Below are 14,717 nucleotides of genomic sequence, written 5' to 3'. Positions count from 1 at the left end.
CAGAAAATACAATAAGCACACCAGACTGCACATCCAGCACAATAATGTACACATCAGTACAACCTCACCGACCGACCACAGTATGTGAGGACTCAGGGCTGTGTGTCGGACAGGGTCGTCTGCAGTACGGGGGCCCCACAGGGAACGGTTCTGGCTCCGTTCCTCTTCACCATCTACACTGCAGACTTCTCCCACAACTCCACCCAGTGCTTCCTGCAGAAGTTCTCTGATGACTCTGCAATAGTCGGCCTCATCACTGATGGGGACAACAAGGAGTACAGAGGACTGACTCAAGACTTTGTGGACTGGTGCCAGCTGAACTACCTCCAGATCAATGCCAGTAAAACCAAGGAGCTGGTGGTAGACTTCCGCAGGCACAAGCATCCTCCACTGCAACCACTGAACATCCAAGGTATGGACATCGAGGCTGTGGACAGCTACAGGTACCTTGGTGTTCATCTGAACAACAAACTGGACTGGACTCATAACTCAGACGCCCTCTACAGGAAAGGGCAGAGCAGGCTGTACCTGCTGCAGAGACTCAGGTCGTTTGGAGTGGAGGGCCCTCTCCTGAAGACCTTCTATGACTCTGTGGTGGCCTCAGCCATCTTTTATGGTGTGGTCTGCTGGGGCGGCAGCATCTCTGCTGGGGACAGGAAGAGACTGAACAGGCTGATCTGAAGGGCCAGCTCTGTTCTAGGATGCCCTCTGGACCCAGTGGAGGTGGTGAGTGACAGGAGAATGGCGGCTATGCTGTCATCCCTGTTGGACAACATCTCCCACCCCATGCATGAGACTGTGACGGCACTGAGCAGCTCCTTCAGTGGGAGACTGCGGCACCCACGGTGTGGGACGGAGAGATTTCGCAGGTTTTTCCTCCCCACTGCTGTCAGACTCTACAATAAAGACTTTTGCAGCTGATCAAACACACACATCCACACATGTGCAATAAGACTGCTATACGTGCAATTCTTCTTCTGACGAAGTTGTGTTTTTGTATTTTCCTACTCAGTTGTATATAGTATTTGTATTTCTATTTTATTCTATTGTATATAGTATTTTATTTTATTTTATTGTATTTTATTGCACTCCAGTGTTTTCTAATTTCTGCTACATAACTTTGCACTTTTGCTGTAACAAAACAAATTTCCCACCTGTGGGACTAATAAAGGCCATCTTATCTTATCTTATCTTAACTTAGCGTAACTTCTAGTGCCCCGTCCAAATTTCTTTGAATCTAAATTTCATAATTTCCATCAGTTAATTATAAAAATGTGTTGTCTGCTGGGCCAGGGGCCCCCAGCAGTTGCCTACCTTGCCTGGTGGCCTCTGGTTTGGACTCACAGTAAGCTTCACTTTACAGGAACAAGCTCGACAGTTTGGCTTCAAGTGGCTAACGGGAAACATAACATAAACATCCTTAAACAATCAAGACTTGCTTTGAAACCCCAAGCAGAATATTATAATGTGCTGACTTTTCTTCTCTAAATTAAAGTTTGTAGTTTCAAATAACGAGGTCACCATATGTGCAAGTTAATCCCTTCAAAGGCTTCAGTGAGTTCTAAACACTCAGTTTCGGATGGTTGTTTTCTACTCCCAGATCTGTACGACGGTCATCTCAGCCACACATTTGCCTAACACATCAAACATCCCTAGTTTGAGACCGGGAGGCGGCAGAAGTCACTGGGACATTTGTATCACGAGGGACAAGTGTAACTGCACTTTGCGAGAGGCACCCAACTGTAAGACTTAGAGGGAGTGGGAGGGTCCTTTCACACCATTGCACTGGCTCACATTAACCTCAGGACACATTTTAAGATTCTGGTTGTGACTTTTACATCCATACACCCCAGCAAGTCCATGAGATCATGTGACCAGTGCCTGCTGATGCTCAGAACTAAAGACTCCCACACTCTGGAGCTCTCTCGCTCGGAACTTCAGATCTGTGGACTCAGTGACCTATGAGCTCAGAACTAATCTTTTTAAACTGTTTGCTCTTACGTTTTTGGCACTTTGGTTGTGAAGAATTTTGAGATATTTATCTTGAAAGATGCTATATAAATTAAATCTTACTCCATTTACTTTAAAACGACTTGTTTCAGACAGTATACATTTATCAGGTCACAGTTTGAGAAAAATAAGCACTACTTACGAACTGTGATTAACACATCGCTACACTATTTAACTGCCTGGAAAACACTGGTCTGGTAATGCTAATAAACAGAATAGGTCCCCTTCAAATTTAGGTTAGCAAATGTTTTAAAGTAAGTTTTTAGTAAAGCACATTCAATACACTTCACATTTGCAGTGCTGCTCCCTTCCTTATTTCATAGTTTTTGAATATTTGTCACGTGTTTCAGATCATCAAAGACATTTAAAGGTTAGATAACCTGAGTAAATACTAAGTGCAGTTTGTTCATTCATGTTCAAGTTCATTTGTTGAGGGGATACAGTTATCCAGACCTACCTGTGAAAAAGCAACTGTCCCCTAAAGTCAATAACTAACTGTGCCACTCTTGGCAGCAAGAATGCCAGTCAAGTGTTTGTGATAACTGGTAATGAGTCTTTTGCATCACTGTTGTGGAACTTTGTCCCACTCTTCTTTGGAGAATTGATTTAATTCAGCCACATGCCAACGCATCTCAATCAGACTTAAGTCTGGACTGATTAGGCCACTCCAAAGCCTTAATTTCTTTTTTTTTTTTTGAGGCATGCAGAGGTGGATTTGCTGCTGTGTTTTGGTTGATTGTCCTGCTTCATAACCCAAGTGTTCCTCAGCTCCTCAGGGCATGAACTGATGGTCCGACATCATCCTTCAGGATTTTCTGGCAGAGAGCAGAATTCATGGTTCCATCAATTACAGCAGGTCATCCTGAAGCAGCAAAGCAACCCCAGACCATCACACTACCACCACCACGTTTGACTGTTGGTGTGATGATCTTTTTATGAAATGCTGTTAGTTCATGTCAGATGTGATACGAGCCTTTGTGATCTTTTTGGTCAGCAGTGGTTTTCTCCTTGAACTCTGAACTTAACTGAGACAAATGAGTCCTGCAATTCTTTAGATGTTGTTCTGGGTTCCTTCGTGACCTCCTAACGATGAGTCATTGATGCGCTCTTGGAGTAATTTCGGTAGGATGCATGATAATGGCTCTTTACATGGTTCAGTGGAGTCCCAAAGCCTTAGAAATGACTTTGCAACCCTTTCCAGACTCATAGCTGTCTTTGCCGTTTCTTTAGATTGTGGCAGGATATGTTGCTTTTTGAGATCTTTTAGCCTGCTTCACTTATCAGACCAGTTCTATAATAGGTGATTTCTTCATTCAGCAAGTTTGGCAGTAATCACACCTTGGTGTGGCTACGAAAAAATGAACTTCACTTCACTTCCAAACACATCACTTTCTTTAGTCAATTATATGCATCATTGGCATCACATTGATATAAAAATAAAACACAGTCTTCTGCATAAACCCGTTATGAAAAAAAAGCACAGAAAGAAATAAATTACATTAGTAGACCTAAATTAACTGCTGACCTTTGCTGTAACTGATATGTACAGTTTCCCATTACAGTGGTTACATATGAACACAGCTGTAGACGTTCTGTCTTACAGCTTTAACCGACGTACAAACTAAATAAACAAGGATTCAGTTGAGATAATGTTTATCCATCACATTTACTGAATAATGACAGTGCCTGATGTCAAAACAGATCTTTCTCCCCGCCCTTGATAAATGCTCTGAAAATAAACCAATCAACCAAACCCGAATTACAAATTAAAATAAACATCTTTTTCAAAATGTTTAAACACGAGAAGTGCTACTGTTCACCGAATGTCTGAAACATCACAAGACCTTAATTGGGTGAAAACTGCGTGCAAATTCTTTGACGACAATGTCTTGAACCTTGGCCTTTCAGAGGCTCCCCCAGCCTCGTGTTGACCGCGTGATGCAAAGCACCCTAAGACGATGAGGGAAAAAAAAAAAAAAAAAAAAAAACGGACAAAGGGGGTTGACATATTCTAGGCTCAGCTCCTTGCATTACTTCCCTACAAATCCTAAGACAGAACATTTGTTTCCCTCCCTTGACTTAATGCTTGTAACTCCAAACCTTCCCCCCCAAATCTGCTCCATATTAGCTTGATGCTACAGACGATCAAAGAACAGCATGTGATGCATTAAGGTGCATTTCATTAGGACAACACAGCATCAACAAAAGAAACAAGGCACACTCCATTCCAGCTGTAGAAAAGTTCAGTGGGATGGTATCTGGAGGAAAAATTATGCAACCAGTGCTTTTACAGGCTTGTGTGCCACATGAATGAGTGCAATCATTTCCAAGTTCTTGGCTTAAAGCAACAAGCATAATGGGACCAGACTGAGTGCAGACTGCGTAGAGAGAAAACAAAGACACACTCGCTCATGCTCACCAAACTTTACCCGGCACCATACAACTTTACAAAACACACACACAGAGTCTATAACTTTTCTTTCTTTGCACCCCCCCCACCCCCCACCCCAATTACGCCGCTTTGTCTTGCAGACTTGTGTGCAGTTTTACTCCGAACATGGCCTCCCACTGTGTTCTGACCCAGGCCAGTAGACCCTGGAGGAGCTCGCCACTCTCTGAGCGCACACACCACGTCCTCTCCTGTTTCACAGTCTGCAGGAAACACACACAGGAAAGTATGAAAATTAAAGCAGTTAATCACATGCGAGTTAAACTTGGCAGGGCCACAATCTATAACAGGCTGCTGCACAAACAGAAGGAGAACGGCAGCAGCACTTTGTTATCAGATCTGATGTTGTCAAAGTAACAAACATTAGAAAAGAGCACAGCATTTTAGCCACTTACTGAACAGCAGTATGGTTAATTCACCGGTACGTACGCTGTTGGTAACAATAAACGTCTAACACAATGAGATTGTGTTCATCTTCAGTGAAAACCTTGTGTGTGATATGGTCGTCACAAAATACTGGGATGGATGATATCTGTGACATTTAATAAGTCCTCCACATAGTTAAGACTTAAATGTAAAATGGTTCTTTTTTATGCTTTTCTACCATTAATATTTACTGAACTCCACACCCCTACACTTACACTGAGTGTAATTTGTTTAAAAATAATAATTTAAAAAAAAAATTGGGGCAAAGACTAATGAACAATTAAACACTGACTGATGTATTTTACAGGTATTTTGACCACTATAGTAAAAATTAAATAAAGATTTTAATTTTCACATGTAGTAATTAAAATTTGGTGGCCTTTTATGTAACACAGATACAACTCTGATTAAAGTCAGAAGCTGCATAAAAAAAGTTGTTTTATTGGTGGGTTGCAAAGTGGCTTGCAGTGGTAACAGGCTACATAATAGATCCTGATATTTCGGGATTTAAAAATCTGATATATTGCCCAATGGGTTTTTTCTTAAAAAACAAACAAACAAACAAACAAAAACCACATAAAGCTTATGTTTGTGTACTGACACCCCCCATGCAGACTTGTGTGCAGATCTACTCTGAACATGGCCTTGAACAACCTTTCTCCCATGTCTTTTTTAATTTTTAAAATCCAATAACGTTGAAGTCCAGGCTCTGGGGAGGCCAATCCATGACCGATTGTCATTATTTAGGGTCACTGTCATGCTGACAAACGAATGGGCTGCTAATCAGATGTTTTCCAGATGGTATTACATGGTGGATCAAACTCTTATGGTACTTTTCTTTGTTCATAATTCATAAATTTTAACAAAATCTCCAACACCACTGACTGAAATGCAGCTCAAACCATGACAGAGCCTCCAACATGTTTTACAGATGCCCGCAGACACTCACTGTTGTACTTCTCTCCAGACCATTTCGGGAAATACTGATGATGAATGGAACAAAAAGTGTAAAATTTGCATCCATCACTTCATCAGACCCGTTGCCACTGATGTTCGGTCTAGTTCTTGTGTACTTTGGCGTACATCGGACTTCTCTCCCAGTTTCCCTTCCTTACAAACTGCTACTTCATAGACATCTTTAGCAAATTAAAAGACAGTTTACAGCTCATTGGAAGCAAAATATAAGGAAACAAAGGTTGGCCCAGGATTTCTGCACAGTACTTTATGTCAAACCCCAATTTTAATGTAAACTGAGTGATAACATCTACCTGTTTAAGTATATCTTTACTTTATCTCCATCTCCAATGAAAATGAATTTCCATTGCTTCTACATACTGCTGTAAGAGTTTCCAACTTCGCCTCATAATCACTGACACAACCGCAGATTGCAGGTCTCATTTGTGCAGCATGAAAATATTTCTTAAGGTCTGGCAATGCCATATCTCATTTATATTCTCCGTGCTGTTTTCAGATTTGATTCTCAGCCTTTCACCAGCCCGTATGAACTTTGAGAAAACTTTATCCCCGGTTCTAAATCACACAACGTTTTCTGACTTTATATTTCACTGTTGCAACACAACAAAATTTCTCCACAGTCAGACAGGCCTGCCAAAGTACCCGAAACAGACAGACGCACACACCCACACATGCGATCACAAGATTAAATCAATACTAACTTTGCAATTGTAGTTGCTAATAAAGACGAAGGAATGACACAAACATCCCAAACCGCCACGGCTAATTTAAAACCTCGAAATACTTCATATGCAAATACTCGACTGTTTTTCTAAGTCATTTTTGTTACCTATTTGTTGCTTTATCAGCCTGTTATTATTATACAGTTCAGGATGGACTTATCTGCCAAAACACCAACGAGCCATTAGTTTGTTTCCCTAAATCTGTATGCGAGTTTCATACGAGGAAAAACTAAATGTATGCCAGAACATGTTCCTGTGAACTACAATGTCTGCCAAGATACATAACTAATAGAGCGGTATTACATTCATTACTGCTTTCTACCAAAGAGAATGTTTGCATTTTCTCATGCCTAATTATTCCTCATCTCCCCGGTGTTTTTAATCAGCTGCATGCAAAAGAAACAAAAAAAGGATGCTTGTCTGGAATCAAACCAAAGATGTATTTATTCTTCATTTCTGTGTAGTTTTGAGTGGCAGCTGTCTTCATGAAAAGAAGCAGAAGCACATAAAGTTACTGTAAGGCTTTCTCGTGACATTTCTGGGCTTTGTTTAAACTTCTGAGATCACACGCACCTCATCGTAAAGCTTTATATCCATCCTGCACTGGTCCACGGGCCACAGGAGAACTGAGCTCACACAGCTGATTGGCAGAGTTTCTAACACAGTGACGCTCCCGCTGCACGGCTCTTTGTTTTCATTCGCCGACGGGCTGTTTTTCCTCCACTGGTGATCCTCTCTGAGCAGATAGAGGGTTTCTCTAGTCGCCAGAACCGTCAACGGCATCCAGATATCCTCTGAAAGAAAGCCAAAAAAGTTTCATGTTATTTAAATAACTCCAAAAGTGCCATTATAACATATTCACACAGAGCTAAATCATATCTTAAGTCATCTCAGGTCATTCTATAAAGAACGGCAGCATTTTCTCCCTCGAGCAAGAGCAACACATTTAAACTTTACTGTTTTGAGCTTTGAGATTTTAACCTCTGATCTTGTCATATAAGCTGCCTTTAGAGGTCACTGATGTTAAAAGCTTTACAAAGTACTTTTGATCTACAAAGAAAAGTTATGGTGTTACATTTCATGCCAGAAAGCTGCATCTTCTGTGGGACACGTGGAGGAAGAAAAAAAACACAGAGAGAGAAGTCAGATCCAGACATGTTAAAATTATAGTACTTGAAATTCCAGAGACCTACACAGCTCTGTGCAGCCTGCAGCTACCCCTGCTTTAAATGTGCCTGCTTTAGCAGAGCCAGTTAGGCGTCCTGCAGCGCCAGTATCTACCAAACTCACGCCAAAGCAGTCACCTGCCATCGCTGAGTAAAAACAAAAGATGTCTGCCTCATTTAATTGCACAAGTTTGATTGTCGATAGGCATCTCACGTCAGCTACTCCCCACAAATTGCATCCAGTTTTTTTGTTTTTAGGTCCTCTTCCTGCCATAATCTACTTTTATCTTCAAGGAAATAAAACCTTGTTGCCATTTCATTTGTAATTCTCCCCTTTAGCACATTATCCTGGCATTTATTCCTGCAGTAATTCTGGGGGTGCAGAAGTAGCGTCAGGGATTTAATTGGGCCAAGATTCCTTACTTCTGGCTAAAACCAACAGTTAGGATTTAGCTTTTTCTCCAGCTTGTAAACTAAATTACCTCAATACAAAAACCTCATGACAAACAACACTAACATAAAGAGATACACTCACCAGCCACTTTATTAGATAAACCTGTTCAACTCCTCATTAACACAAGCATCTAATCAGCCAATCACATGGCAGCAACTGAGTGCATTTAACCATGAAGACACGGTCAAGACGACCGCTGCAGTTCAAAATGAGCAGAAGTGTCAGATCACCTTTTTCAGCAGAATGGTGAAAAAGGTGATTTAAGTGACTTTGAACGTGGCATGGTTCTGCCAGACGGGCTGATTTGAGTATTTCAGAAACTTCTGCTCTGCTGGGATTTTCCCATACAACCGTGCCTAAGGTTTACAGAGAATGGTCTGAAAAAGAGAAAATGTCTAGTGAGGAGCAGTTCGGTGGGTGAAAGTGCCTTGTTAATGCCAGAGGAGAATAGCCAAACTGTTTCAAGCTGCTAGGAAGGCAATAGTAACTCGAATAACTACTACTTGTTACAACCAATATATGCAGCTACAGCAGCAGAAGACCATAATGGGTGTGGTCTCCTGCCATCAGCTAAGAACAGGAAATTGAGGCTACAATTCGCAGACTCACCAAAATTGGTCAATTCAAGACTGGAAAAATGTTGCCTGGTTTGATGAGTCTCGATTTCTACAGCGATACTGAAATGGTAGGGTCAGAATTTGGAGTAAGCACGCATGGATTCATCCTGCCTCGTATTGACTATTCAGGCTCGTGGTGATGTGATGGTTTGGAGGATATTTTCTTGGCACACTTTGACCACCTAGTACCAACTGAAGATTGTTAAAACACCTTACCCTACCTGAGTATTAAACACAGTGTACCATCTTCTGATGGCTGCTTCCAGCAGGATAACACACCATGTCAAAAAGCACAAATGATCTCAAACTGGTTTCTTTAACATGACAATGAATTCGCTCAACTCAAATGGTCACAGTCACCAGATCTCAATACGATCGAGCACCTTTTGGATGTGTTGGCAGCAACTGTGTAAAGCTATCATGTCAATATGGGCCAAAATCTCTGAGGAATTTTCCAGCTTGTTCAATCTATGCCATGATGAGTTAAAGCAGCCCTGAAGGTAAAGGAGGGCCTAACTAGGTACTAGCAAGGTGCACATAATAATGTCATCAGTGAGGACATAAGTACACCCTGTGTCTTGAAATCTTATCTGTCTGGAAGCAACTGGATGTACTGAAAATAAAGAGATGAAAGTGATTTATCTAGTGATAACTGATAGACAACCAGAACGGAAGCAAACTCTGTGAGATAAAAAGAAACAAACAGAAAAAAAGAGTAATAAAAACTCAAGTCAGCAAAAAAACCAACTTATGAACAAGTGGATGTGTCACCTTGTAGGACAAAAGCCAGAACATAGAAGAACTGCAGCTGTCCGTCCTCCACATCTGCCTGGATGTCTTCGCACACTAAAGGCCTGACAGATCAGACAAAATCCAGTGTTAACATGACATACAAACACAAAACAAAAATCTCCTTCAGTTAAAGATACAAGGGCATAAACACCGATTTGTATAAGATAACAGGGCGGTTTGGAGCCTCGTGGCTGACAGGTGTGAGATTGAAGGGCTTCAACATCCCAGCGTGAAGTTCACAGTGACTCTGAAGCAAAGGGGATAATTAACATAATGACAGCTGACAGGAGTTGTGTTGTGCAAACACTGGAAGTGAGACTGTGGTTCGCTGCCTCAGAACACATGAAGGTTTGTTTATATTTTTTGATTTTGAGTTGTGAAGCCTGGAGGAAAAATTACAAATTGGGAGATTTAAGGCCTTATAGTGTTGGCGCCTGAATGAATTTGCTAATCTACTTAACAGGCACTTAACAGGCTTGGTTTCTGTCACTGTCAATGTATTTTTTTAAGCTAAAGAAAAAAAAAAGTATTTATTTATGTTCTCTAACTTGGAAAAAAAAAATCTTTTCCAGGTTGTCTAAACTGCCTCATACACTTACACAGTTGGTGTGTATAATTGAAAAGTTGGATTATTCACAGCACTTTCTTTTTTTTTTGCAGGTTTATGGGAGTTTTTTTTTTTTTTTTGCATGTTTCTTCCCTGAAATCATACTTTCATGAACTAAACCACATTCCTTTTCAGTGAGCACCCAGGAAAAGCTTCTATCTTCTGAGTGAGAAAGGAAAACATACAAATAAAGGTGCAGAAACACTACTGGCACTGTTAACAAACTACACGGGGGACATGCATGCTTTAGGATTTGCAGAGCAAAACACATGTTACAAATTAAGATGTGGTTTACCAGCTAATTTAGTGGAGCCATTTTACAAAATGGAGTCTAAAAAAAGCTGATTGTAATCAACTAAAGATGTGTCAGAAATGTGCAGCGTTAGAACTTCTACTGCCGTAACTCCCTTTAACCTACACGGCCCAACCACATACAAATGTGCACAACACTATTCAGACCACATCTTTCAGCATCTACGCAAATAAAATCAAAGACGCCTGCTGTTTTCTCACTGCATCCAGCGGGTCCTCCCTCAGCAAAAGTAGGCGTGCAGATGCAGTGTGGGTGCGTACCAGAGATGGTGCTCAGGGGTGAGCCTTGTAGTGGAGATCGACTTCAGCTTGCTCTCTGATTTGTGAGCCATCTCACGCACAATTCCTGAAGAAACAGCAAGAAAACAATTAGTAGTGGTCAAGGAATTGCCCGTGAATAATCCCTCTCACCCAGGTTTTACTAGAGTTGGCTTGCATGATTCACTGTTAATTATTTTATGCTGCATCTTGGTGAGCTCCCTCAGTTCATCCTACCTAAAACAAGCCATTTTAGCACTTCTCCCTTTAACTCTTTAGCCCCCGAAAGCCTCCTAAGAGTAACCCTTGAAGCTCTTTTGTGAACAGTTGCTTCTGTCGTATTTCAGGCCTGCTCATAGAACAGAATTACTGGGTGTGCCTGAGAAGCTAGTGAGGGTGGTCTCTGCCTATGCAGCCATCCTTGGATAAGTCCAGATACTATTCCAACTGTCATCAAACCACAAGTTTATTGATATATACTGAGGTGTTAAAACTTGTCATTAAGGGTACAGGGGAGGTAGCCAAATATCATCTTTATGTGGGAAAGTTAAAACCTTTCAATAGTTCTGCATTTGTGCAGGTATTTGAAAATGCAGAGCTTACACAGAGGGGTATGCAACCTACGCAAATGTGGTTATATGCGGTGCTCCAAAAAACCCCAAAGCATGTAGCTTAGTATCAATGATGCTGTGCATGGGTATATGCTTATTGGTTGGAAGGCAACAGGACGAAAAAAAACAGGAAAGGGAGTTCACCACGAATGGGAGAAGCATGAAAAAACACCAAAGATTACAAAAAAATTGCATGAGAAGCATCAAGAGTGGCCGCAGTCATTTAATTGTTTTTAGCATTCAGTTTCACTTCAATTCAATTTTATTTAAATAGAAACAAACCACAACAACAGTCACCTCAAGGTGCTTTATCTTGGAAAGTAAAGACCCTACAAAAACAGAGAGAAAACCCCAACAATCAGATGAACCTTGTGTGGAAGCACTTTGCGACAGTGTGAAGGAAAAACTCCTTTTTAACAGGAAGAAACCTACGACAGAACCAGGGTCAGGGAGGGGCGGCCATTTGTGTGCTCCCTCTGTGACTGACCAACAAAAGTACAAACTGAGGTTTTTTCAGCATTCTGAATATCTGTTGAGATTTGGGTTTATATTTGTGGAAATTTTTAAGATGTCAATTTTCATTGTGGGATATGACACATTAGGGTCATTTTAGGTGACATTTGCAAAAAAAATTCCAGAAGTGGAAGAGCTCTAGTATTCCAAAAGAAACCACAGAATTTCTGAGATTAAAGTTCCACATATAAAGCGTGTCACTTAGTGTCCACCGACGTATCGCCGAGTTCATCATTAATGCACAATCCAGGCCCCAGTTGCCTAGATAATCCTCTAATGTATTGATAAGTCAATATTGGCAGTATCCTGAGTTCTCACTGGTAGTTGCTTCATTTGGTTATCTTAAATTTCAGGAGGTGTATTTGTTGTTTGTCTGACATGTTCCATTTAGCACATTAAGAAATATCCAACCACCAAAAATTCAAAAATGGTTCCAATACTCAGAAAATGTAATGAAGGTTGAATGAAGATTAAGAGTCTGAAACCTCAACCTTCCCAACCAAAGATCTATTAGTTCACCACTGAAAATTACTTAAAATTGCTTAGATTCCTTCTGAAAATGACATGTGACCAGTTCAGCAGTTTACAGCTGGCAGCTTGTTGAATCAGCTGAGAGAGTAACACACCTCTGTTCTCACTTTCCTGAGGCATTTTAGATGAAGTTGACAGATTTGGGGGTTTAGGAACATTTAACAGGAGAAAGCAATCAGGTAACAAGATACAAATATTACTTCTAAACTTGTAAACGTGTACTATCCTAGAAATGTCACACCCAAACTTCCATGGAAAGAAGTCTAAAGACAAAAGTGGAACCCAAGCCGAAACTTCTTCTGGTAACTGTCATAAGGTGCAGGTGTTAAATATCAGCACCATTGAATCAGTGGTTGAGAAAATGCTGGGAACACAATCCGCTGGGTCACGCCAACAGTTGTGAATTGTGGCGTATCATTGAGTGTGACTACAACAAAGGGAAGAAATGATAACTGGGGTCAAATTTGAATAGATGAGATTTCAAAGATTTAAAGAGACACTGAGGGGGAGACGAAAAGAAAGAGGACAAGGCTCAGTTACAGCTGAAGGAACATAAAATGAGGGCAAAACATGCTTTCCTTTATTAAAAATGTGAGAATCAGAAAAAAAGTCATCTAATTTTCACCTATGTTACAAAATGACACCGTATCCCCAAAAGTTCATCTACAGTTTGGTTCCTTAAGTGTGAGTAAATTTTAAAGGATTTCATTTTACTTACAAAATTGTTTATTTATTTACATTTACTATATGTCTATCTTAGTATAATGTAATGTGTAAAGAAATGTATACATATGAACGGCACATATTCATTCACCACTTTACTAAAATACCCTTGTTCAACTCATTAACACAAAAAAATCGGATTTAAACAATTGCATGGCAGCAACTCAGTGTATTTAAGTATGTAGGCATGGTCAGGACGACCTGCTGAAGTTCAAACTGAGCAGCAGAATGGTGAAGAAAGGTGATTTAAATAACTCTGAACGTGGCATGGTTGCTTGTGCCAGACGGCCTGGTCTGAGTATTTCAGAAACTGCTGATCTACTGGGATTTTTCCCACACAGCCATCTTTACAGAGAATGGGCTAAAAAATAGAACATATCTTATGAGCAGCAGCTCTCTGGGTGAAAATGCCTTGATGTCAGAGGTTAGAAGAGAAACTGGACAGAAAATGTTGGATGAGTCTCGATTTCTGCTCCAACATTTGGATGGTAGGGTCAGAACTTGGTGAGAATGCCACCATCTTGTCTTTTATCAACAGTCTGGGCTGATAATGCAATGATGTGGGGGATATTTTTTTGGCACACTTTAGGCCCTTTAGTACAAACTGGTTTTCTGAACATGACAATGAGTTCACTTTACTCAGATGGCCTCCACAGTCACCAGATCTCAATCCAAAGAGCACCTGTGGGATGTGGTGGAATGGGAGATTCTCATCATGGCTGTGCAGCTGACAAATCTGCAGCAACTGTGTTATGGTGTCATGTAAATACGGACTAAAATCTCTAAGAAATGTAACCTGCACCTTGTTGAATCTGTGCCATTTAGAATTAAAACAGTTCTGAAGGCAAAAGGAGGTCGAACCCAGTAGCAAGCAGTGTGTTGGTAAAGCAAGGGTAAAGCGGCCGTTGTACATACTGTATGTGTATGCATTTAACATCTATAGATGACTAATCTTGCTTTACTTTACTTTTAACTACTATTTAGAAAGTGTCAAGCTTCTCTCTAAGAAGCTTGGAATTAAAAGCGTCTGGACTTCTTTAGGTTTCTTGAAGACATTTCACCTCTCATCCAAGAAGCTTCTTTACTTCTAAGACTGATTGGTGGAGAGTCCCAGAGTCCAAGCCCTATGGGAGTGTCCCCAAGAGGGTCATGGACCCCCTATCGATCCACTACCTAATCACACGAGCCAAGGTGTGAAAACGGGTGTGGGTCACAATCAGCCAAGGTTTCGGGTGAAACCTAGCCCCACCCTGTCATGGGATTTACTGAGGTTTACTGAGAACCTTCACAGACATAAAGCTTTTCACTTTTTCTTTTATGGAAACTGCCCAGATTTCAACAAAAACATTGCTGACATTTAATAAAATGATTCTAAAAATATACACCGGCTTTTAAAAGGTTTGTATCAATCTATAATGTTTGATGTAATGAAATGTCATTCATACTGACATTTCAGTAAGCATGAAGAAAGATTTAGGGTTCAGAAACCAGTCGTGACATTGGCCACACACACAGTTTTACATTCCTGATAAATTTCAAAGTTAAACAATC

At 40.7% G+C, this 14,717-nt stretch overlaps 1 protein-coding gene across 2 annotated transcripts in view; it reads right to left on the bottom strand.

The window, feature by feature from the left end:
• Nucleotides 1-3,379: 3,379 nt before the first annotated feature.
• Nucleotides 3,380-14,717, bottom strand: part of LOC116330706 (serine/threonine kinase 11 interacting protein) — a 37,588-nt gene continuing 26,250 nt past the window's right edge. For both annotated transcript variants that reach the window (XM_031753118.2, XM_031753119.2), the window contains exons 23-26: nt 10,792-10,876; nt 9,591-9,673; nt 7,156-7,376; nt 3,380-4,662 (exon numbers count right to left, since the gene is read on the bottom strand). In XM_031753118.2, coding sequence (XP_031608978.1) covers nt 4,522-4,662; nt 7,156-7,376; nt 9,591-9,673; nt 10,792-10,876 — 530 coding nt within the window. In that variant the 3' untranslated portion in view covers nt 3,380-4,521. The remainder of the gene's footprint in view (nt 4,663-7,155; nt 7,377-9,590; nt 9,674-10,791; nt 10,877-14,717) is intronic.

The sequence above is a fragment of the Oreochromis aureus genome, linkage group 23 (genome assembly GCF_013358895.1).
Source record: "Oreochromis aureus strain Israel breed Guangdong linkage group 23, ZZ_aureus, whole genome shotgun sequence".
Taxonomy (NCBI): domain Eukaryota; kingdom Metazoa; phylum Chordata; class Actinopteri; order Cichliformes; family Cichlidae; genus Oreochromis; species Oreochromis aureus.
This window is presented reverse-complemented; position numbering and strand designations above follow the sequence as displayed.